Source organism: Gigantopelta aegis, chromosome 2 (assembly GCF_016097555.1).
Source record: "Gigantopelta aegis isolate Gae_Host chromosome 2, Gae_host_genome, whole genome shotgun sequence".
NCBI lineage: Eukaryota > Metazoa > Mollusca > Gastropoda > Neomphalida > Peltospiridae > Gigantopelta > Gigantopelta aegis.
The window spans coordinates 30861125-30886441 of record NC_054700.1 but is presented as its reverse complement, the minus strand read 5'-3'; the positions used below and the strand labels follow the sequence as shown (position 1 = coordinate 30886441).

Here is a 25317-nt window from a genome sequence, read left to right as displayed (position 1 = left end):
TATTGTGAAGAACAATTAAGGTTTGCTTTGGATGAAATCTATTTCCAGGCAAGCAACATTTCTACTTTTTTCTGTTGGTAAAATGTGGTATTGTTAAGTTTCATTCAATAAAAAGGTCAAGCCAAGGATTCCATTTTTTATGAAAAGTTTCATAGCTACAATTTTGAAAAACAATATATTTTTCGATATCAAATTTAGTTTTTAACATATTTTTAATGCTATTTAAAAAAAATTCTTTCATACTGTAGACATAATACTTGATATTTATAGTTAACCAATTTATGAAGCTACTGTCTTTGGAAAGGGAGAGTATAAAACATTTCCCATTCCTGTATATTATATATTATAAACTCATCATTTGCATATTTTATTTGTGCTTTTGGTATTATTGTTTGCAGCCACTTTTGCTTTTTAACATGTTTAATTTAAATGGGGAAATGGGATTTTTTAATGATGTAAATATATCATCCGTTAAGTTGTTTAAGTTGGGTATAAATACATGTTAGGGTTGATCGTCCTGTATGCATCTGTATGCAAGATATGGTCCGGACAAGAAAACGTTAACAGACGGATGGTGGAGGGACGGACGGATGGCAGACACATAGATGGACAGACGGACGGACAACACCATACCATAATACAACCCATCATAGACGGGCGTATAAAAAGGACACTTTAACTTTGACAAAGGCAAATGAGCCCAGCTCCTAGAGTAACATCTGTAGAGGAATTTGGGAGGAAAGCTTGTTTTGTTTAACAACACCACTAGAGAGTATTTCGGGGAAAAGCTTGGTAAAGCTTGTTTTGTTTAACAATACCATTACAGAGGGTTTCGGGAAAAAGCTTATTAAAGATTGTTTTGTTTAACAACACCACTAGAGAGGGTTTGGGGGAAAAGCTTGTTAAAGCTTGTTTTCTTTAACAACATCACTAGAGGGCTTTCGAGGAAAAGCTTGTTAAAGCTTGTTTTGTTTAACGACACCACTAGAGAGGGTTTCGGGGAAAAGCTTGTTTTGTTTAACGACATCATTAGAGGGGTTTCGGGGAAAAGCTTATTAAAGCTTGTTTTATTTAACAACACCACTAGACAGGGTTTGGGGGGAAAGCTTATTAAAGCTTGTTTTGTTTAACGACATCATTAGAGGGGTTTCGGGGAAAAGCTTATTAAAGCTTGTTTTATTTAACAACACCACTAGAGAGGGTTTGGGGAAAAGCTTATTAAAGCTTGTTTTGTTTAAGGACACCACTAGAGAGGGTTTGGGGGAAAAGCTTATTAAAGCTTGTTTTGTTTAAGGACACCACTAGAGAGGGTTTGGGGGAAAAGCTTGTTAAAGCTTGTTTTGTTTAACGACACCACTAGAGAGGGTTTCGGGGAAAAGCTTGTTAAAGCTTGTTTTGTTTAACGACATCATTAGAGGGGTTTCGGGGGAAAAGCTTGTTAAAGCTTGTTTTGTTTAAGGACATCATTAGAGGGGTTTCGGGGAAAAGCTTGTTAAAGCTTGTTTTGTTTAAGGACACCACTAGAGAGGGTTTCGGGGAAAAGCTTGTTTTGTTTAACGACATCATTAGAGGGGTTTCGGGGAAAAGCTTGTTTTGTTTAACAACACCACTAGAGAGTGTTTGGGGGAAAAGCTTATTAAAGCTTGTTTTGTTTAAGGACACCACTAGAGAGGGTTTGGGGGAAAAGCTTATTAAAGCTTGTTTTATTTAACAACACCACCAGAGAGTGTTTGGGGGAAAAGCTTATTAAAGCTTGTTTTGTTTAACAACACCACTAGAGTGTTTGGGGAAAAGCTTATTAAAGCTTGTTTTGTTTAAGGACACCACTAGAGAGGGTTTGGGGGAAAAGCTTATTAAAGCTTGTTTTATTTAACAACACCACTAGAGAGTGTTTGGGGGAAAAGCTTATTAAAGCTTGTTTTGTTTAACAACACCACTAGAGGGTTTGGGGGAAAAGCTTGTTTTGTTTAACACCACCACTAGAGAGGGTTTGGGGGAAAAGCTTGTTAAAGCTTGTTTTGTTTAACAACACCACTAGAGGGTTTGGGAGAAAAGCTTGTTTTGTTTAACGACACCACTAGAGGGCTTTTGAGGAAAAGCTTGTTAAAGCTTGTTTTGTTTAACAACACCACTAGAGAGGGATTAGGGGAAAAGCTTGTTAAAGCTTGTTTTGTTTAACAACACCACTAGAGGGGTTTGGGGGAAAAGCTTGTTTTGTTTAACGACACCACTAGAGGGCTTTCGAGGAAAAGCTTGTTAAAGCTTGTTTTGTTTAACAACACCACTAGAGAGGGTTTGGGGGAAAAGCTTGTTAAAGCTTGTTTTGTTTAACGACATCACTAGAGGGCCTTCGAGGAAAAGCTTGTTAAAGCTTGTTTTGTTTAAAGACACCACTAGAGAGGGATTAGGGGAAAAGCTTGTTAAAGCTTGTTTTGTTTAACAACACCACTAGAGGGGTTTGGGGGAAAAGCTTGTTAAAGCTTGTTTTGTTTAACGACACCACTAGAGGGCTAACGAGGAAAAGCTTGTTAAAGCTTGTTTTGTTTAACAACACCACTAGAGGGTTTGGGGGAAAAGCTTGTTAAAGCTTGTTTTGTTTAACGACATCACTAGAGGGCCTTCGAGGAAAAGCTTGTTAAAGCTTGTTTTGTTTAAAGACACCACTAGAGAGGGATTAGGGGAAAAGCTTGTTAAAGCTTGTTTTGTTTAACAACACCACTAGAGGGGTTTGGGGGAAAAGCTTGTTAAAGCTTGTTTTGTTTAACGACACCACTAGAGGGCTTTCGAGGAAAAGCTTGTTAAAGCTTGTTTTGTTTAACAACACCACTAGAGGGGTTTCGGGAAAAAGCTTGTTTGGTTTAACGACACCACTAGAGGGGTTTCAGGGAAAAGCTTGTTAAAGCTCGTTTGGTTTAACGACTAAAGAGGATTTGGGGGTTTTCTCACTAAATTGTTCAAAAATAAAAATTCTCAGACACACATTTTTAGGGCAAGTTAATGTTGTGTATTGCTGATGATGAATAAAAAAAAAGTCATTAAAAAGGGCACTTCAAACTGGCGACCCCCCCCCCCCCCCCGGACCAGTCAGGGTTCATTGTCTCAAACTGGCGACACCGTCTGGATCGGTCAGGGTTCATAGCCTTAAAGACCAAATAAATTCAAAGACTTTCAAAGAATTTTACCTGCCATTTTCAAAGACTTTTACACAACAGTCAAAGATAATAGAATGTGATAAAAATACCAAATCAGTTTATTTACGTTGCTGTCCATGGGAAAACATTTAGCTTTTTTACAAGCATCATGACAGATTAAACCTTGTAACTGGAAAATAGCAAATGCATGCAGCTGTAAAATATATCATCATTGCATTGGCTATGATTTTGACAATTGAACAATTTTAAAGACTTTTATTACAATTCAAACACTTTCAAAGACCTAAAAAAAAAAAAAAAAATTCAAAGGGTTTCAAGAAAAACATACTGCTGTCATTCCATTGGCTATCTTTCGATTAGCAGCAAGGGATCTTTTATATGCATCATCCCACAGACAGGATATTTGAGACTGTTGATCAGTTCACGTTATCTTGGATCAGGTTTTAATTATAATGGTAAATTTATACATGCAATCAAATTAATAGCCGAGCAGGGACGAAATGCCATGTATGCATTAAAGATAAATAGTAATAAGCTAATATTAAACCATAATACTTGTTTGTACTTATTTGATACATACAGTCAAACCTAATCCTAGCAGCCACCTGTAATCAGCAGTCACCTGCCTTAAGCGGACACTTTTTCCCCTCCCAAACAATTTATAATGTAAATGCACCTGTAATAAGCGATCACCTGTCTAACACGGCCAGCGGCCACCTAAATCTCATCCCAAATCACTAAATTACCTGTATTAAGTGGCCACAGTAAAGTTTTACTATTATATAAAAGAGATATTTTAACAACAGCGATAAGGTGCAGCAAATAACCGGTCTTCACACCTTCAGGAATACTAGTACCCATTCAGTCCCGACATCTCGACTGTGTATCAATTAAGAAAGTATGGCTCTGGAATGCATCTAATTGCCTCTGGGCAGGGTACACTTGACAGTTGTAGATTCACTTACTATGACAATACACTGCATGAAGTAGGAATTAAAAAAGTATGGCTCTGGAATGCATCCAATTGCCTCTGGGCAGGGTACACTTGACAGTTGTAGATTCACTTACTATGACAATACACTGCATGAAGTAGGAATTAAAAAAGTATGGCTCTGGAATGCATCCAATTGCCTCTGGTCAGGGTACACTTGACAGTTGTAGATTCACTTACTATGACAATACACTGCATGAAGTAGGAATTAAAAAGGTATGGCTCTGGAATGCATCCAATTGCCTCTGGGCAGGGTACACTTGACAGTTGTAGATTCACTTACTATGACAATACACTGCATGAAGTAGGAATTAAAAAGGTATGGCTCTGGAATGCATCCAATTGCCTCTGGGCAGGGTACACTTGACAGTTGTAGATTCACTTACTATGACAATACACTGCATGAAGTAGGAATTAAAAAGGTATGGCTCTGGAATGCATCCAATTGCCTCTGGGCAGGCTACTCTTGACAGTTGTAGATTCACTTACTATGACAATACACTGCATGAAGTAGGAATTAAAAAAGTATGGCTCTGGAATGCATCTAATTGCCTCTGGGCAGGCTACTCTTGACAGTTGTAGATTCACTTACTATGACAATACACTGCATGAAGTAGGAATTAAAAAAGTATGGCTCTGGAATGCATCTAATTGCCTCTGGGCAGGCTACTCTTGACAGTTGTAGATTCACTTACTATGACAATACACTGCATGAAGTAGGAATTAAAAAAGTATGGCTCTGGAATGCATCTAATTGCCTCTGGGCAGGGTACACTTGACAGTTGTAGATTCACTTACTATGACAATACACCGCATGAAGTAGGAATTAAATAATTAAATGGAAAAAGAAAACAGACAGTCAATTTAATACATTCCATTTGTATTATTTCTAAAGGAGACGACATGTCAAAAAACATCCGTTGACTAGCAGTACTGACGGTAAACCAGAAACAATAACAAATGTTTTAAAGACTATATATGTGGCAACCTGTACTCAGCGGCCACCTGTCTCTACTCCCTTGTGTGACCGCTTACATGTAAGACTGGTTTGACTGTATATATAGCAAGTATATTGTTTTATTGTGCTGACGTTTGTAGATTTTATATGGCAAATAACATAGTTCTAAAGTTTACACACAAAATTTTGTAAAAGTATTCTAAATGATACTGTGTTCACTAGGTTTTTATGAATTCTGGTGCAATCAGAAAGCATTAAATGAGTAATTTATACTTGCCAGTGATAAAATAATGCAGGGCGTACATTTATTCAAACTTTTCTAAATGTGCAGATTGAGTTGATTCCCTCTATTTAGCATATTTTAAATGGAGGAGAAAGTTTTGAAGGTTGTTGTTGAAATATTTATTTTGTTAATAATGATGCAAGTACTTCAGTGAGTGTGGTAGGTTATACATTTTTGGTTTATGTGTCGATTTGTGGCACTATTTCGGTTGAGAAAAGTTGAAACATGCTGCTACAAGTTTTGAATACCAACAATATATAGGGTAATGTAATAATTTTTTGACGTAAAAAGAACCACACTTAGTGTGCGCCCTCCACTAGTGATAACGTCAACGTCCCTAACTGCGTTATGCTTCAAATTCCGTTCACTTTGTTTTCTCGAGCATGGTTCGCACAATCAGCATCCGATTTGTTGTCATCGGCATGTCGTTCATTTATGAGTTTTTTCTTCATAGTTCAGGAACATTTTAATAAACAATAAAGTTGAGAAAAGTAAGTATCTAAATACAAAACTTTACAAACCCCTAAAACCATTAATTTTACTAAATCGTTTTTGTTTATTCCTTAAAATTACCGATATCGAGTCCACATGACTCGTAGAAATTGACTTAAAATGGAGAAAGATGAATTAACATTTGGTGCGTGTCATATGACCTCACACGTGCCAGATCAACAAGGCCAAAGAATTTAATTTTTATGATTTTCAAGACCCCTGTTGTTAGAATTTGTTTTCAATTATTATATTCGATCTGCTACATTTATGTGCCTCTATTGTAGTGAATAGTATTCATAATCCATTCATAACAGTTGTAAATAATTTTGAGTATATAAATTGTGTTAATTTAGAATCAATTCATAAAAAAAAATTGATATTTTACAAACTATTCGCAAGTATGAACGTAATGCCTATCAGTATTGCATCAAGTGTGTGCGATGTGTGTTAATAAAACGCGGACCGGACCAGAAAGCTTGACAAATTGAATTTTTCCTTTAAAAAAAATTAATAAATTAAGTGTTCGGCAACTGTGCATAATTAAGAAACATATATTTTGTTATGTGGTTGCCTTAAAAATGGAAACTGACGAACCGCACATGCGCAGTATGATACTTTTTACAAACGCATGCACCTGAACGCAGTTAGAACCATCGCACCCTTACCTGTTTACTGGAGGGTGTTTCACTTTTATTTATTAGAATGGATTTGTTTTACGTCCACATTGTTGATTTTTTACGTTACTTGAATGCAATTTATTTTGTTTCACGTATTGTGGGTGAAAAATGTAGAATAGTATTTTCGTAAATATGGTATTTGCATTTTTGGTGTTTAGGTGAACGTAGTTTGGGACGTCGATGGTATTATTTAAAACAGAATAATGGATCAATCGATTCAATGTAAGCAAGATCTTTTATATGCAGTTTTCAACAGTAAGAAAAGCATATACCACGGCCTTTGACTAGTTGTGATGCACTGGCTGGAACGAAAGAAAACCCAATTATTTGAATGGATCCACCGAGGTGGTTCGATCCTGTGACGAAACCTTGAAACCAGCGAGCACTTAACCGACTGAGCTAAATGATAAATCTCGTCCCTCTAAAATGGAAGTCATTGCAAAAAATAATTGTTGGCATTATCAAATAGAAGCAACAAAATGAATGCTGTAAAATCAGGTTGATCCCACGATTATTAGAACACTGATGGCAATGCTAGAAAAAGAAACAAAATGTACATACTAGCAATCAACACAATCTTGTACATGTGCATTTGTTGTGACAGGAAGTGCATGTTGCATTATGGACACGAAAATAAAACGTTCATGTCGAAATAGAAATTTAACAAATACTTAACAAAAGCAACAGATTTATACATTATATGTAAAAATACATTTTTTATTTTGTAAACACCAAAATTTAATTTAGCACTAAATATTTTTATGTTTTCCTTAGATACCTATCAACAACTTTAACCAATCATTGACTTGTATGGTAGTCGATTTAGCCAATCGCAGCCGAGCCGCTTAGTTTTGAAAGAATTTGACGCACTGAGCATGTCTGAAAACTAACTAAGGTTTCCGCAGAGAGATGGTATTAAATTCGATGTTGAATGCTTATAATTAAGTCTATCGAAACTGCAGATTTAACAACATGGCTTTTGCAAGATCACTTTCGGTAACTGATTTTATATATTTAATGCATATATCATAATATGTACTTTGAGAAGTATTTGCTTGTGTAGTGATTTATCGAACGTGTGTGGACGAGTTTTTATATCCGCGGCTGGGCTTATTTTATCGCGTGGATTTATTATTATGATGAAGAATTGAAATTGTCTTCTTTTTTTTAAACGTTTCTTACACAGTATATTATTGGAACACTTAAAATTATAAAATTTTACTTTTGCATTATAAGTTAAAACAAGAAGTGCGAAGCAGTCGGGAGTGGTACATTGCATTTGCAATTTACTACGGGTACAGACATGTTTTATATCGCGGGTGGACAAGTTTCGGTGAGCTTAAAGACGCCTAAAAAAAAGAGAAAAAGACTTGACTGTAAAGAAAAATGGAACCAACAACTAAAAACACTGTTAATAAAAAAACATGTTTGTGTTGGGGTTTTTTTTTTTGGGGGGTGGTGGTGGGGTTGATGCTTTAAAATTGAATACACTGTTACTTTAAAAATTGGTTATTCTTTCCAGTAAATAGTAAGGATTGTTTTATATACAGATACAGTTAACGGACAAGTGCTTATTTCGAACACTAAACTGTCTCCGCCATGTAATCCAGTGGTCCCTACAATGCACGGTTACTGGTCGTTTCGTACCATAGTCATTTCATACTCAGCGTCTTATTTTTGTCATGGTATGCCACTTATATTTATTGTTGACGTGTAAACATGCCTTGTAAGGTTTAAATGAATAAAGGTTTAAAATGAATAAGAGAAGTAAATTAGCAATGAAAGGTGTTTCAGTGTCTATTAACCCTATTGAATTAACTTTTCTGAACATGTGTATATTGCGGAAAGTTCGACCTGTACCCTTCTATATATCAAAGGCCCTAAAAACTAACCCTATACCTAAAACTACCATAACCATTGAAAGGGGAGTATGGGTCGAACTCGTGCCCCTCATCCATCTTATATATATACCAGCGTTGTCAGGGATCTCACTGACCCTCGAAAAGTGTCTTGAAGCATGGAACTTGGACAGAACTCTTATTTTTTTTAGTTTTAACTTAAAATCTTATTATTGGGACTCCCCAAATTTCACAAGAAAGCTCAAATGACCCCCAGTGAAGAAAGTCCAGTGAGAACCCTGGGCGTCATGGTTAGGCCATCGGTCTACAGGCTGGTAGGTACTGGGTTCAGATCCCAGTCGAGGCATGGGATTTTTAATCCAGATACCGACTCCAAACCCTGAGTGAGTGCTCCGCAAGGCTCAATGGGTAGGTGTAAACCACTTGCACCGACCAGTGATCCATAACTGGTTCAACAAAGGCCATGGTTTGTGCTATCCTGCCTGTGGGAAGTGCAAATAAAAGATCCCTTGCTGCTAATCGGAAAGAGTAGTCCATGTAGTATCGACAGCAGGTTTCCTAAAAAAATCTGTTGTCCTTAACCATATGTGTGACGCCATATAACCGTCAATAAAATGTGTTAGTGTGTTTAAATAAAACATTGTCTTTCCATCTTATATAGGCCTACGTCCTTAGCCCACTGTCGACAGATTCTCTGCCTATGCTTGCCTTGTAATAAGGCAATAATTGCTGTTGGATAAACAATCGTTATAATCAAGTCGCATCAGTATCGATGTAGAATATCAGTGTGGTGTAGTCTGATTAAGTATAACAAATATACGATCTTGAAATAATTATAACTTTATTTCACAATTTCATAACAAAACAGCACTACACTCAGCTACAATTAAGACACTTTTGAAATCACCAGCGTTGCGGTTTGTCATCAGCGACATGCACCAGTCTGGAACAGATTTTCAGCAGGCGGCCGACGCTGATTTCCCCATCACTCTTTAAAGGCATATTGTCAGACCTATTTAATGGTCTAACAAAGTATTACCTGAACAAAAATTATTTGATTTGTCCCTAAATGTACTTCATTCAACCATCTTCATAACCACCATAGTCCATTTATTATGATATTTTGTAAAATAATTGAATTATGGCAATGGTACATAATTCAAAAACTAAAATTGCCTTGAGGGTTGACATTGATTTTATTCCATCATGATTTAGTTAGTGATGCAATAGCTAGATTTGTTTTCCAACAATTAATGCACTTTTTATTTATCCATTTTTAGAGAAATAAGGTCCTTAAATCCGTGACAGTATGCCTTTAATAGGTGTAGTTACTATTTTAATATTTACTTTTAATCCGTTTTCAGTTCACAAAGTATATTTTATTTTGAGGTTGGCGGGCAAGTGAAATATTTTCCATTTCTGCACCCCTTCTCTTATGTACCGTATATTGCCGTGTATTAGCCGACTTTTGAAGTCTAGAAACACTTTCCAAAAGAAATGAGTCTGCTTATACACGGAGGCAACAAATTGGAGCATAAAATTCCGATCGACAATACTCCCAATCGTGACTTATACATTTTTATCAGACCCTTATCCTTTCACAGATTATGTAACAATTTGTGCACAGTATAAATAAAACACCTCATCATGCAATATTATGCAGTTTTTTGTTCTTGAATGCATTATAAGTTTGATGAATAATAATAAAAAATTACTTGTTTTATTGTCATTTCAATGGTAAAAACATGTTCTTTCCAACTACCCGCCATCTTTGTTTCACCTGTGCTGGGACCAGTCTTTCATATAGCTCATTTAAGATACAAAACTTTTTTCTTCAAACAAGTATTATATTTTTAATATTGTTTTGTTGGGAGGGTGCATTAAACTGTAGAGTAATGTCATAAATAAATTAAGCTCATTAACATTACCGACTGAAAAAACATAACATGAATTTCAGGACAGTAATTACTCCCACTATTGTCACATGACCATACCATTATACAGTGAACTGCAGTCATGGACTGCGTGATCTTTTGTTTTTGTGTATGGTGGGGTATTAAAAATGCCTCCCAATGATTTTACTTTTTTCTGTCCAGTGAATAGATTAGTTGTGTGCAGTGGTACAGCTTGAATTATATATTTTTCAGTTATGCTCTATCAGTTCTAAATTATTTTTCACAGCATGGTAGATGTTATCATTGTCGTATTGATTGTGATCACGATTACCGTGTTTGTAATTAACGGGAAAACAAATATAATGAACAAGAAAAGCACAAGTCTGTTTGTTGACAGTATTATTGAAATCGATACAACATACAGCTTGACAAATTATGACCGGCTTGTACACAATGATTTTGTACTAGATATTTAGGGTCAAACTAAGAGGTCGGCTTATCCAAGGAGTCGGCTAATACATGGCAATATACAGTAGAACTATGCAGAAATAAATACCTGTATGCACTTATCTTGTAACTTATTGCATGTAAACTTTCTTTTCAGTCAATTTCTGACGAACCTCAAAAATTTGCCATTGCTGTAGAAAACAATGATGCTACAATCATAAGCAAGACCATAATGACTCGGAATGGACACAGAGCCGCCCTTGGTGACATCGGCAACAAGGTTTCAAAGATGACAATCGACCCAGGCAAGCAGGTGGTGAAGAAAGAAATGGTCCAGCCTTTCACACGCTTACAAAAGTCGAAGATTAAATTATCAGCACGGACAGTTGACAGGGTCAGTGTGTGTTCCAATTTCTAAAAGTAAAAAATCTGAATTTTAAATTCGAAGTTTGAAGGTACATGTAAAATTGGTTTGAAATTTGAGTTGAATGTATTACAACTATACAATATAGCTCCTACTAACAATTATGCCATTACATTACAATGGCAGTCTAGTTGTAAAAGGGATTAAATGGAACCCTGTCATTTGAGGACTAAATAACCAGCATGTAGGCCATATATAGCAATTGCTAAAATCAATGGTCGCTCAACGGACTACCTTTGTAAAATTCTTAATCACCCTTGGCCAATAAAGGGTAACTGCTAATTTTCACTATTTGTGCTAACTTCAGGAAGAAACGGCAGTGGTGGTTGAACTTGTGCCGTCCGTCGATGTCATCCAAGTGGCCGACCCCATGGACATCAGCGTTGACAAGTCTGACGCTTTCTCTAAAGCTCTATTGACGGTGGAAAATATAGACTCTGAAGACAAAGACAATCCTCACCTGGTCACTGATTACGTCAATGATATCTACCACTACATGAGGAAGCTGGAGGTATGTATAAATACACTAACATCTTAGAGAAACTGAACTAGTGCTGTAACGATAAACCAGTATACGACCATAATTGATCAGCTCGATACGAACCACAGTACAGTTTTGCATATCGTGATTTTTACACGCCATATTTTTTCCTTGTATCTTATTTGACTTGAAGTGGGCAAACAAACAAACCCCATCATTTTATTAATTGGTGATGACATGAAATGTAACACTGATGTTGGCATACGAAGTGATAGGTCGGTTATACATGGTTCTGACTTCTAAACAAAACTTGTTAAGTGGAATAAAAATAACCAGTCAACACTAATTACAAATGTTTTGTTACTTAAATTGTTCATTTACGTTGGAATCGCACTTCGCTGTTTTCCCCTGAACTCTGAACACTTCTGGAAGATCGATCACCTCGGCCAATAACCTCTGGTTCCATCAATGTGCCGAAACATTGCGATTCAATACATACATTTCCATGTCAAGCGAGCAGCAACGGAAAAGCCCGATAGTAAGGTTACACTAGGCATCATAGTTAAAAATGGTTTAGTTATAAAAAGGAGAGGACATCTTTTCACCTATTCCAAGTTTTCTTTCTTTCTTTTTTGTAGGGGGAGGGGGGTCATCAGCATTCATGTGAGTGGATGTACTTTTATTTTGGACATTCGTCTGACACTGCAGTTAACGACAATATACTCATATACTGATTAAATGTACACATCGAAGAGGGAAAGTGATTTTTAAACTCTTACCGTCATCGAATTTATAAGTTTTGCCTGAGAACAATGCTTGTATGTCAATCGTGTGCTCCGCATAGCTGTCATCGCTGATAACGCATGTCAGAAGTATGTTTACTATGATTATGATTTGGTTGAAGTAGTCCATTCTTTTAAGTAATTTTAATGCTAACTATACAAAAACGTTATGTTTAAATTAATGGCATCCAAGCAAAGTTTTTGGCCCCATGGTCTTCAACCACGAAATATAATTGGTTCAGATGGTTGTCAATCATGCCGTATGGAGGGGGCAATTAAATTACTGCAATTAAGTGCTGTCAAAACACTTTACAGATCAAGGCGTATTTGCCTGCTACGCTTTAGGCTCTGGGGAAATCTCTTAACTGGTTATGTACATGAAATTGTTCTTAATTTATGTGTAGAGATGTTAGTAAAAGTTCTACATTTTGTAGGTGAAGTATGAAGTGAAGCCAAACTATCTAGACACGTCTGAAATCACCGGTAAAATGAGATCCATATTGATTGACTGGCTGTGTCAAGTTCATCATCGATTCAATCTTCTCCTAGAAACGTTGTACCTCACAGTTGCCACAATAGACAGATATTTGCAGGTACAGTAACTTAGGTTTTGTGTAGGGTACTATATTGTACTGAATGGTACTATATTGTACTGAATATTTTCTCATGATAGCAACCATTTAATCTTTACTAGATTAATTTTTAACAAAAACCACGTTATTTGTACCCACTCAACATGTTTTTTGTTAAATTAATCCAGTAGTCTAAAAGTTAAGGACATATTCCCTTTTGATGTTGCATGTAATGCAATTTTAATGCAATGCTATTTATGATGATCAGTTGCTGAAAGTAAGAAAAATGCATTAACAAATACTCCTCAAAAACAAATAGTGGAAGATAATGAAACAGGATTTTTCTAATTAGCTTTTTGGCGATTTAATAATTTTTGATTTGATTTTTGTCCAATTTCAGTATTAATTTGCATGTCGCGAATGACCGTTTACACCCTGAAAAAAAATTCAGGGCTTGAAATTAGGGACTACTTATAGGCAGGGTGGACTGCGAAGATATACGGTAGCATCTGATTGTGTTAGTCTTGTATACATGTCTGGTGTATTTAAAATAAGTTACTTATCTAAATAAAATGACACAAGCAACAAGTAGTGAAAATGGAAATACAGTGGTCAGCATTATTGTGATAGAAAAAAAAAGCATTAGTCTAAAATTTTAACCTAAGGATAATGGATGAAATGTTTCCTCTGCCAGATTTGCCCTGTAACGAGAAGCAAACTTCAGTTAGTTGGTGTGACATCGATGTTGGTGGCATCAAAATATGAAGAAATGTACGCTCCAGAAGTTGCAGACTTTGTGTATATAACGGACAATGCTTACACTAAGACGGATATTAAAGACATGGAAAGAGACATTCTGAGAAAGTTGGATTTCAGTTTGGGAAAACCTGTATGCTTACAGTTTCTTAGGAGGAATTCAAAAGCAGGCAAAGTAAGTAACACAATAGTATTTGATTCTGCAGAATGACTTGTGGTGGCACTTTATCAACATTTGATATTACAGTGAAACCTTTCTAAACCGGATCATGTCGGGGACCTAATATTTATCCGCTTTAGACAGGATCCAGTTTAGAGGGTTGCATTTTAGAATAGTTAATTCTCTTGATGTCTGCATCAAATTCTTAACTGTAAACAAACAGTTTGAGAATTACAGAATGAACAGCACTGTTGGACTAATGTAGTTATATACCAATTTTGTTATGTATCGTTCTTATTTATGAACGACATTAAAACATAAATAAAAACAAACAAAAATTTCAGTGTAATTTAGTTTTTACAAGGTTACGAAATGACAGAATTCCACACACCTACATTTAGCCTGTGGTGTCAAGAGACATAGTTCTTTCTTAGCAAAATTCAGTGTATTTGTCGCTCCTGTTGCAGAAAAGATAACATTTTGTGTTTATATTTAGTGTATAAAATACAAATTAAGTCGTGTGTGTATTTTACTTTAAATTTAGTTACAGCATTTTACTGTGTCAGTATTTCATTATCAAAGTGCACTGACCAAAAATCAAGGTGCAAACTAAGTATTTGAGATTTGTCTGAAGCTGCAAAGAATTTCCACTGCACTAGACAGAAAATTGAAAACAAATCGAGCATTAATTACTTTGTCTGCTAAGCTGGGCTGAGATGGTGGCAATCAGTGACCCGTGATGTAACACTGGATATATATTCCGGTCAGCATTGTTTTCTGGTGGTAGTTTTCGTCAAGTTAATCTTCGTTCATTTACACTACACCGGTTTTGTTCAGGCTAATTAAAGATTCTGAACCAAAAATCAGTCCGGTTTCTGAAATGGACAGGTTACGGTTTTATCAGGGGTTTAGTACATGGTTTAAATGAGAAAATTCAGGACCATGATATTTTGCCGGTTTTGACAGGATTTGGAAATGGTCAGGGTCAAATTTAGACTGGTTTCACTGGAGTATACTAGAATTAATTAATTAATTAATAAAACCCCAACTGGACTAAAGTTGGTGTTAAAATGTTACTGCGGTCACTTGTTCTTTTTAGTAGCAGGTAAATAACATGTGACCATGATCTTTTTCAGGGTTAAGAAAATCACAAAGAACCACTTTTACTAGATGTGAAATACAAAATACATGATCATTATTCACTTTCAGGTCGACACCAGGAAACACACGTTAGCAAAATATTTAATGGAGCTGACAATCACAGAATACGACATGGTGCAATATCTTCCTTCCGAAATAGCAGCTGCAGCTCTGTGTCTCTCCATACGACTGATGGATGATTCCAAATGGGTACATATATAACTGTTTAATAAATATTATAACGCACGTTGGGTACACATTTAACTCTGTTTACTGTATATTCTAGTACGTGTTGGGTACACATTAACTCTTGATTGTTAACTCAATATTCTATTCTTGTCAACTGGACGGAATTAGCCAGCTTTTTTATGGTGGCTAGATAAGTTATTACATTTTTATGTAGCTTGCATACAGTGGGCTACAATTTTCCTGCATATTATTAAATGAGTTTGTAGGTGCAGTGTTCTCGCTGGGTGAAAATTAAAGGAGGGCGGCCGTGCAGCACCACGAAAAGCTAAAAAAAAATGATGGGTGGGGGGCCTTGGTGGTTACCATGTTGTGTGTTGATATACTTTGTGGAAAGACATACTCCTTATTTTTATTACATAAAGTGTATACGAATTACAAGGAAACTCGTCTTTTAATTGAACCGAAGATTTTATCGGTCCGATATTCATTGGCAGTTCCGGTTCTTCTGGACCGATCAAAGTTTTAATATTATTATTTTAATAAAGATTTCAAGATACACGAAAAACAAGACATTTGTGTGATCCCCGATCGCCCATGGCAAGTCAATATAGCGTCGGGCAATTCCGCCTATTCTATTATGTATCAAAATGCAACTGGTTTCCTATTAGTGTCTGACAACCAAACCCATAGAGGACATAATAGCGACCACTTCCTCAGTCTATCGAACAGTCTAAAACCATTCAGAATCCCTTGGCCGGTTTTGATAGGTACTCTGAAAACCGTGGCCACGTAAATGTATTCGTGGGTTCAATCGGAACACCTCTGCCATGTCCGTCTACTTTCCATTTAGTTATAATAGGTAAAATTCACATTCTGCTATGCTGTTTCACAGAAAGATTGTTTACTAGCCTGAAGTTGCATTGTGTTGGAATGTTTTCATTCCTAAAGCTGGATTTATACGTTCGACGCAGTTACCTGCCGTAATATGTTGGCATACGCCCGCTGCCAGCGTTCGCTAGCCGGCGCATGTTGGCATAAAAATTTCTTAAGTTCAACTGTACACAGTGTGCGCTTGCAAACGCCGGCAATTCAGCCAATTAGAAGTAGCCATATCATTCCACAACACATAATAGGGGGTGCACTAGATTAAACAGACATGAAAAACATGCAAAACGTAGATAAGAGGTTAATTAATGACGTTTAAACGTGTATGTGTTTGTACATCCTGACTCGGGTCAGATTTTAAAGACCAAATGAAGAAAATGCCTGGCAAGCCATTGTTGAGGTGTTGGGACGAGATTCTGGGAGCTGTTCTATGATTTAAAATTAATGGACTCTGACTGTACTAACCTCCTTGCTTTACTCGTTCTCCGATTGGGTTTTTCCCCGTCCCAACCATTGCTCCACAAGTGGACAAAGGCCGTGGTATGTTTTATCCTGTCTTTGGGATGAAAACAGGTCGGAGCCTGCGAGCGTTGATTTACACTTGGGACAATGATGCTAAACACGCGCTCATGTTTGCCAACCGATGTAACGTATGCTAGCTTATTACGACAGGTGATGGCGTCAAAAGTATAAATCCAGCCTTTAACTTGTGTTGTGTGTTTCTCTAGAGAATGTGATTATTGCTTGTATATTGCTGTCAGCTTAGTATCTTTTTAATTCCTCGTCATACGGCCATAAAAGCACCTTATTCATTCCAAGACCGAGTCTTGGTAAAACATGCCAGATGTTTGATTGTGTGGGTCCCGTGGCATATTATAATAATTAGAATTTAATTACAACAGTTTGTAATAAAACTAAAACAGTTTTGTTTCCTCCTTTTGTGTTATTGTTTGTATATATGATAACGTGTTTTTAAGTGCAATTTAAGTAAGTTTTTTTTTTTTCAACATAATTTGGTTGCGGGCCATTCAAGAGTTTTACGGGCGAGTCAGTGTTGCTGTGAGTGGCCCGATTGGCAAGTCAAAAAAACCCACCTTAAGTGCATACCCTGAAAAGATTTAATTTAATTTGGTTGTACTTTGTAAAATTTATGATTTTATATTTATTTTTATCTTTATTCATCAGTTCTTAGATACAAACGGACAATATATGTATTTTAACTTTATAATATTTCCCATTCTTAATTTATAATTTAAACTGTCAGTATTTTGGCTCATTGTGAACTTATTTTTATAGACAACTACCCTAGCTCACTATAGTGCATACACAGAAAAAGATCTCCAGCCACTGGTGCAGAAACTGGCCCAGATAGTACAGAAAGCAGAATCCAGCAAACTAACGGTAGGTTTTTACATGTGTGCGATCTTTGTGCTTTACTTTCATATGGATTCTCATGACAATTGCTTGATTTTTAACGCCATTTCTTGTAACAAATAAAATCATGCGAAACTAGAGATTACCATGTTGTCTTAAGTACTTTTTTGATTGTTTTAATTTTAAGTTGTGAAAGTAGTTTGGTACAAGAACTGTGGTAAAGTGCTTGCTTGATACCCTATCGGTCAAACGCTGGGTGTGTAGGACAGGTTACCTTTTATTGATAGTGCATATACATTAAAAATCTGCGAGGACAGGTTTGCCTGTATTATTTAATGTCGACATCTGTTTTGTATGTTGAATTTATTCATTATGACAGTCTACATAAAACTAAGTTATTACTTCCAACATATTACTTCCAGCATTTTTTTTCACATCTAGGTCTGCTTGCTCCAAAGGAATATAAACAAACTCTAAAACAAAAAACATTCGCCATAGTCTATATCCTCAACTTTGTACAATTTCCATTATTCGCCTGACAATACGCTACAACAGTCAGTAGCATGTTTAGGCCTACTATTAGTGCCAGACACTGGTGTTTTCTGAACTACACTGGTGTTTTCTGAGCTACAGTCTTTATCTGTGAGCCTGTTGCATGTTGTTGTGGTGCCAGTCTCTCTTCACTCTCAAGACACTTCACACTTAATTATTATCTGCGAATCGGTGTTCCTCAAGTTCTCCACCATTCATCCGTGATGTGTACATTGCAAGTAATGACTATTTTTTAAAAGGCGACACAGATTTCACCGTACTGTGACTGGCACGCTGAAGTCACAATGGTCAGCGAAGTTTGGGCTTACTTTGCCCTATGTTTGGTGGGGCTTGTCTGCCCAGAGAATTATTTCCAGTTTATAGTTCATAGCAAAACATACTATATTTCATCTTAAAATGTACAACTAATCTTATATTTTCAGGCTGTAAGAACCAAATTTTCCAGTTCAAAGTTCATGAAAATCAGTCAGATTCCTCAGTTGAAAAGACCTTTGCTTCAGCAAATAGCAAATGGAGGTGTACCATCATCCTAGCAACTTCCAGACAGACATTGGCTGCAGGCTGTGATAGACAAAGACATTATCCAATGAAATGCATGTTTGTGTGTCCCGTCAGTCTGATGAATGAATAAGACTAGAAAGGATTTTTATTTAACAAACAAAAATAATGGACTCAGAAATCGCTGTAGAATTACAATTGTTAGTTTTTATTTATCTTTTTTTAGACTTTTTATATACATCCATAAAGTTGACACCTTGATAAGAACATTTGTTCCTCACCAGACTGACTGTATGAATGATCCACTTTATTTTTAATTATCATCTTTTTTAAGTTATTGTCAATGCCATTATCTCCTACAGATATGGAAGAATCATGTCGCCCATTCTTAAACATTTTATAACCCATGTTTTAACCATGTAGACATTGTAAAATTTGTAAATAAATGTTTAATAATAGTCTGAATTTGTTATAACTTCAGTCCAACAAAATTGAATTTGTTATAACTTGTCCAACAAAATTGCATTATCAGCTAATGTTGCTAGGTTTCCAAAATATTGTCATGGTTATTTTGGATAATAGATTGCATGCACTGGTGGGGGTGGGGTATTCAGTTTATGGTTCATTTGTGCATGTCACTGTATATAAGTGTATGTAGCAATAATTGTGATGGTACACACCCATAGTTTTCATCTGGATGTAGGTTAATATTTGCTCATTTCATGGGAAAATCTAATGTGTTGAACCGTGGGATCCAAGTTTTTGGAGGGTTTTTTTTCACCCTATTTAAATTAACCAGCTTTCGTATTAAGGGTTGTCTTTCTTTTATGTTCATCAGGTATGAATAAAAAAACCCATCTGCAAACTGAATCCACGAAGCCGTTATCACAAGTTTTCAGATTGTTTTTTGTTCATACTCCGATGAATGTAAAAGAAATAAGAATACTTATAATTAAATTTGAAACGTACTTAATATTATTCATATGGTTCAACATTTCTTCTCAGTCCTAGCTGAGACTGCATTTGAAATATGTCATTTCGTCGTGTCCTAGTTGTGGTTGAAACAAAGTTTGATCTTGTTATTCATAAAGAAAACAACAATAATATGGATAATAAAGAAATTATTACTCTGGCAGTAAAAAAAAATCCTGACACTCGTTTCGTAAAATCAGTATGACACACAAGCTCGTATAATCTATTACCCAAGCAGGCACTCCTAATGAGCAAAATAAAAATCTTAATTTCTCACAGAAATTTTGCATTGGTTTAAGGAACACTATTGGATGATTTGACGCCAACAAAACCAATCGCCTTGTCTACTAAATATGACATAATGATTTGGGAAAGGGGTTACACAGAGCACTCTGTGTTTTCGCTGCGCCGCGCCCCCCCCCCCCCCCCCCCCCCCCCCCCCACCCCACCCCCCACCTGTATCCAAGTCGTATCCATAAATTAGTATTCTCGACATGTTTCCCCATATTGGCTAATCGAAGCAAGTACTCTAAAGCAGACCCAATAAATTGCAAAACCCCACATTTGCTATGTCGATTCGGACTACGACCTTGGTGACATCATGGAGCCTGGTACAAGCTAGTTACCGTATCCATCACTTGAGGCAGGCCATCGGTCTACAGGCTGGTAGGTACTGGGTTCGGATCCCAGTCGAGGCATGGGATTTTTAATCCAGATACCGACTCCAAACCCTGAGTGAGTGCTCCGCAAGGCTCAATGGGTAGGTGTAAACCACTTGCACCGACCAGTGATCCATAACTGGTTCAACAAAGGCCATGGTTTGTGCTATCGTGCCTGTGGGGAGCGCAAATAAAAGATCCCTTGCTGCCTGTCGTAAAAAAGAGTAGCCTATGTGGCGACAGCGGGTTTCCTCTAAAAAAAAAAAAGTGTGTGGTCCTTAACCATATGTCGGACGCCATATAACCGTAAATAAAATGTGTTGAGTGCGTCGTTAAATAAAACACTTCTTTCTTTTTTTCCATCACTTGAGATTAGTCTAGTTGGACCACGCCTTCTAGATTAGTCTAGTTGGACCCGTCGCTCAACGGCCGCAATAACCGTGGTCCAACTAGACGAATCTCTCGTAAAAGAATGAGTTGAACTATAACGTACCGTATATTCAGCGTATACATAAGTATACAAAATATATTGTGGAAAATGCCAGGCGAATGTTGCCGACAAATCTGCGGTCTGCGACATCTAAATCCAGTAATTTTGTGGATTCGCCAATTTCCTAAGATTTTTTATTGTGGGAGCCAAGTGAGATTTAATTGTTGCGAGAGTTTCAAAAGGTTTGAGGTGTAGAGAGCCCCCAACTTACCACAGAAACCCAATTTTTAAGTAAAACTAGTGAGGGAGTAAATAGGGTGCGCTACTGAAATTACCCCCAAAATGGGATTTAATTGTGAAAGTCTCACCCAAAATTCCTTTGCTACATGTTAGAGGACATCTCACTGAGCCCAAATCCACAACTTGAGAAAAAATATTTTGTGGGAAAGGCTACTTAAAGACTAGTGCTAATTAGGTATTTAATTGTGAAAGTTACATCCTTGGAACCAAATATAAAATGTAGAGTATGCTCACCCGATTCAGAATTACCAATTTAAGAAAAAACATTATGAAGCATGTCTTATGGTATGCTGATGCCAACATAATACGCATTAGTTAAAAACATGCAATTGTATGCAGGTCATTAGCCATTTTTGCACTAGGCCTTTGACCGATCAACCTGATCTTTTTAACGATGGATTGATCTTATCTAGAGAGCTTTGCTTTCAATAACCGGAACCGGCGCTTATCGAAGATGGCCAGTATTGCCAGCCATATTGACTATGGTTTCCTGTAGATTCATCAAGAATGCTGATCCATCAGCCTTAATGTTTTGTGGTTGATTGATTTCAACTAGACGGATGGCGATTTCGATAGTGCCACCACTCACAAAAGATGGCCACCACATGTCGGCCATATTGAATTTGGTTTCCACTGGATAACTCAGGACTGCTTAAACTGATTGAACTGAAAGTTTTGTTGTGGATTATACTGAACTCCGGAAAAGTTACTTTTGCTAATCTGCATGTATTCCCCCACATCTAAAATGTCCACAGCATAGAGTAGAGGCATATGTAGCTGAAATAGGTCCCATGGGAATTTCATGTTAATTTTTGGAACCAATGCTATAATCACTATTATATACAGATTCATAAAAAAATATGGTTCCAGTTTTTCTGATGAATATGAAGGTAATTTTGAGGTCACCAAAGGTCACCACTATAAATCTATTTAAGGTACTAAGTAAAATATGGTGTTGCTATATATTGTCTTTAAAATATTGGCATGTAGCATGTTAAAAGAAAGGAAACCATGTAAACTACACTAAAACATAAATACATATTGTTTTGTTGTTGATAAAGTAATTTGAAGGTGTGTAGGTGTGTGAAATATTCTAACTACTGGTACTAGATGTCATATTTGATCAAATTCACCACAAAGTTTGCACAGTTTTTTAAAATTGGGGATTGTTTTATCACCCCTGCTCCATGTACACCTTTTGTATATTTCATCATTACTCATTACCGACCCCACCCTTTCTGGGCAAATGTACTTTATATACTGAAGGCCAAAAGAAACTTTACCATTTTCAATTTGGAATTTAAGAAAAAAATTGTTTTTTAAAAGTAACTCAATCCAAAACACATAGCCCAAACACAACAATAATGTATGCAGAAAAGTATACCCGCCCACTGCACGTTTTGGGTGGGACACACAGAAAAGTGAAAAACTCGTGCACTATGAACAACAGCAATTGCACGTGCAATAAGGGTATAAAAACGGTTTAGACGGCATGTCCGACATCCACACAGAAAAAAAAAAAACCCCACCATAGGAATGCACGACTGACACCAGAACAACGTGAGAGAGCCCTGGGTATGATACAGATGGGAGCCACTCATGCCCACATCGCCAGAACCTTCGGTTGTTCCCGTGTTACTGTTACAAACTTGATGCAACGCTACAGGCAAACAGGGCAGACATCAGACAGGCCAAGAACAGGCAGACCCAGGGTGACTTCGCCCCGTGATGACCGGTAATTGGGCACCTTGCATATACGAAATCGCTTCCTGACAGTGACTGTCATCAGCAATGAATGCCTTAGGTTAGTAGACAGACAGTGGGGCCAGGCGACTCAGGACTGATGGAATAAGGGCTTACAGACCATATAGAGGACTCTTACTGACACCACAACATCGTCGTTTGAGATTGACATGGGCTAGGACTGTACGACGTTGGCAGCGACGTGATTGGCTGCGGGTTCTTTTCACTGATGAAAGCCGGTTCTCTTTGTTCAGAGTTGATGGAAGACAGCGTGTGTACCGCCGTAGGGGAGAACGAGTGGCGGCTTCTTGCGTTCAGGAGGTCGTTCCATATGGTGGAGGGAGTGTCATGGTGTGGGGAGGTATCTATGCACAGGAAAGGACACCATTGGTCATGATCACGGAAACTTGACAGCTCAACGTTACAGGGATGACATTCTTCGTCCAACTGCAATACCATTTCTCCAACGGCAGCCACGTGGTGTCATTTTTCAGCAAGACAACGCCAGACCTCATACAGCCAGAATCGTACAGAACTTCCTTAGAGCCAACAACGTAAACGTATTGCCGTGGCCTGCACGCTCCCCAGACATGTCCCCCATAGAACACCTCTGGGATGTTTTGGATCGCCGTGTTCGAAAACGACCACACCCTCCAGCCAACCAACAGGAACTGATCCAGGCCCTTCAAGAAGAATGGCAACGCGTCCCACGTGACCTCATCAGACGACTGATTTTTTCTATGCGTCGGAGAATTATTGCTTGTATTGGGACAAGGGGTGGTCACACACGCTATTAATGTGACTTGTTATTGAACTTGAGTGATTGTCTGTATGCTTTGCATGTCGTCCATGAAGTTGAAAGCTCGATTTGTGTACACCACCTCGCTTTGGGAAAATGTGACGTCATTATCAGATGCTGAATGGCACTCATTTTTAGTTATGTTAATGTTGACATATTGATCTTGTCAATATATTTTACCTTATGCGACTATCTGTTGTTGTTTTTACACCAGAGTGATTCAAAACTATGGTAAAGTTTCTTTTGGCCTTCAGTATAGATGGCCCCTTGCTGCAGAGTTAATAACAAATAGTTTTCGACCATACAGCCTATCACAATACAACAAATACTAGTATGTCATACAAGTGTCTGCATGATAGAAAAGTCTTGAAACATTTCAACACCATTTCTTGCAAAGACATAACATAAATGTAATTTTTTACATGCATTAATGACCTACAGTAGAACTGTCCACACTGACGTCTATCCGTGGCGACCGGCCTCGGTGGCGTCGTGGTAGGCCATCGGTCTACAGGCAGGTACTGGGTTCGGATCCCAGTCGAGGCATGGGATTTTTAATCCAGATACCGACTCCAAACCCTGAGAGAGTGCTCCGCAAGGCTCAATGGGCAGGTGTAAACCACTTGCACCGACCAGTGATCCATAACTGGTTCAACAAAGGCCATGGTTTGTGCTATCCTGCCTGTGGGAAGCGCAAATAAAATATCCCTTGCTGCTAATCGGAAGAATAGCCCATGTAGTGGCGACAGCGGGTTTCCTCTCAAAATCTGTGTGGTCCTTAACCTTATGTCTGACGCCATATAACCGTAAATAAAATGTGTTGAGTGCGTCGTTAAATAAAACATTTCTTTCTTTCCTTCTTTCTATCCGTGGCGGCAGGATACATCAACGGAAAAGTATAGCGGTTTCCTCTTAGATTATATGACCAAATGTTTGACATCCACTAGCCAGTCACTGAACAAAACAAACTTTAACTTTCTAGCTCTGTGTTACTCCAACGCAGAACCAAGAAAACTGTCCATTGTGTGTATTTGGATTTTAGAATGTCCTTCACGGACAGTATTACCTACTTAAAGCAAAATGTGTCTGTACTTGACAAGAAATTTAATAAAGCCTGGAACAGTCTTCCTTCGAGACAGATGCTGTTGTTCTTTGGATTTATTGTAAACGAGAAGTCATTTGAAGAAAAGATTATTCATCTTGAAACGATCTGAGAAACAAGCCATTCCTTCATAAATATATCATACTTGTCATTGCCCATCTTAATAAGTCTGTTCATCATATCATTGAGAGCTTGGACTCCAATGCCATATCTATTTGCTGCTTTCTCTAAATATATTTTCCATATGTCCCAATCTAATATTTCTCAAAAATGTCTTCTGAGTGTATTTGGTCTGTTCATGGTGTCTGAGATATTTCAACTTTTGACCGATCTTCATCTACTACCACCTTTCATAGAAGCATTATTCTGTTCATATTCATGGTCAATAGCAACAGCAGAGAAAGGTTATCATGTTGTTTTCACTGTGAAGCACACTGCCAAAATTCAGCATATACATCAACATTTTATTTATTAAGAGTCGTCAAATCTTGCAAATGCACTGAAAGTCACCTAGTTTGTGTTGTTTCAAGAAACCAATAATGATAAAATACTTGTATACAAAATGAAGTTTGCTTTTCAAATGCTCAAAGAAAGACCATTATTTTTATTTCCAACTGCAGAATTGAAAACCAAAATTGGAAGAGGGTTCATGATTCAGCTCTGTGATTGCAGCAGTCTTTGACTGATGAAGTATAAATCATACATGTCTTCTGCTGTAGGAGGGTGGGGATGCGTCATCTTAGTG

At 37.3% G+C, this 25317-nt stretch overlaps 2 protein-coding genes across 2 annotated transcripts in view; one reads left to right on the top strand and one right to left on the bottom strand.

Moving 5' to 3' along the window:
• The window catches only part of LOC121383699 (focadhesin-like), a 578322-nt gene extending 571144 nt beyond the window's left edge, over positions 1 to 7178 (bottom strand). The window contains exon 1 of the mRNA XM_041513796.1: positions 7115 to 7178. The gene's annotated coding sequence lies outside the window, so the exon portion shown is untranslated. The remainder of the gene's footprint in view (positions 1 to 7114) is intronic.
• Positions 7179 to 7412: 234 nt separating this feature from the next.
• On the top strand, positions 7413 to 19025 carry LOC121383689 (G2/mitotic-specific cyclin-B-like). Its single transcript, XM_041513785.1, has 8 exons — positions 7413 to 7549; positions 10912 to 11148; positions 11486 to 11689; positions 12876 to 13034; positions 13708 to 13944; positions 15139 to 15279; positions 17440 to 17544; positions 18492 to 19025. The coding sequence occupies exons 1-8, from the start codon at positions 7526 to 7528 to the stop codon at positions 18600 to 18602; spliced, it is 1218 nt and encodes a 405-aa protein (XP_041369719.1). The 5' UTR covers positions 7413 to 7525; the 3' UTR covers positions 18603 to 19025.
• The last annotated feature ends 6292 nt before the right edge of the window (positions 19026 to 25317 follow it).

Excerpts from the sequence above, each read along its gene's own strand:
- LOC121383689 (XM_041513785.1), top strand. The coding sequence starts at position 7,526 with ATGGCTTTTGCAAGATCACTTTCG. Across the intron at positions 11,690-12,875 it reads ACTACATGAGGAAGCTGGAG|GTGAAGTATGAAGTGAAGCC; the intron begins GTATGTATAAAT and ends TACATTTTGTAG. Across the intron at positions 13,945-15,138 it reads GGAATTCAAAAGCAGGCAAA|GTCGACACCAGGAAACACAC; the intron begins GTAAGTAACACA and ends ATTCACTTTCAG.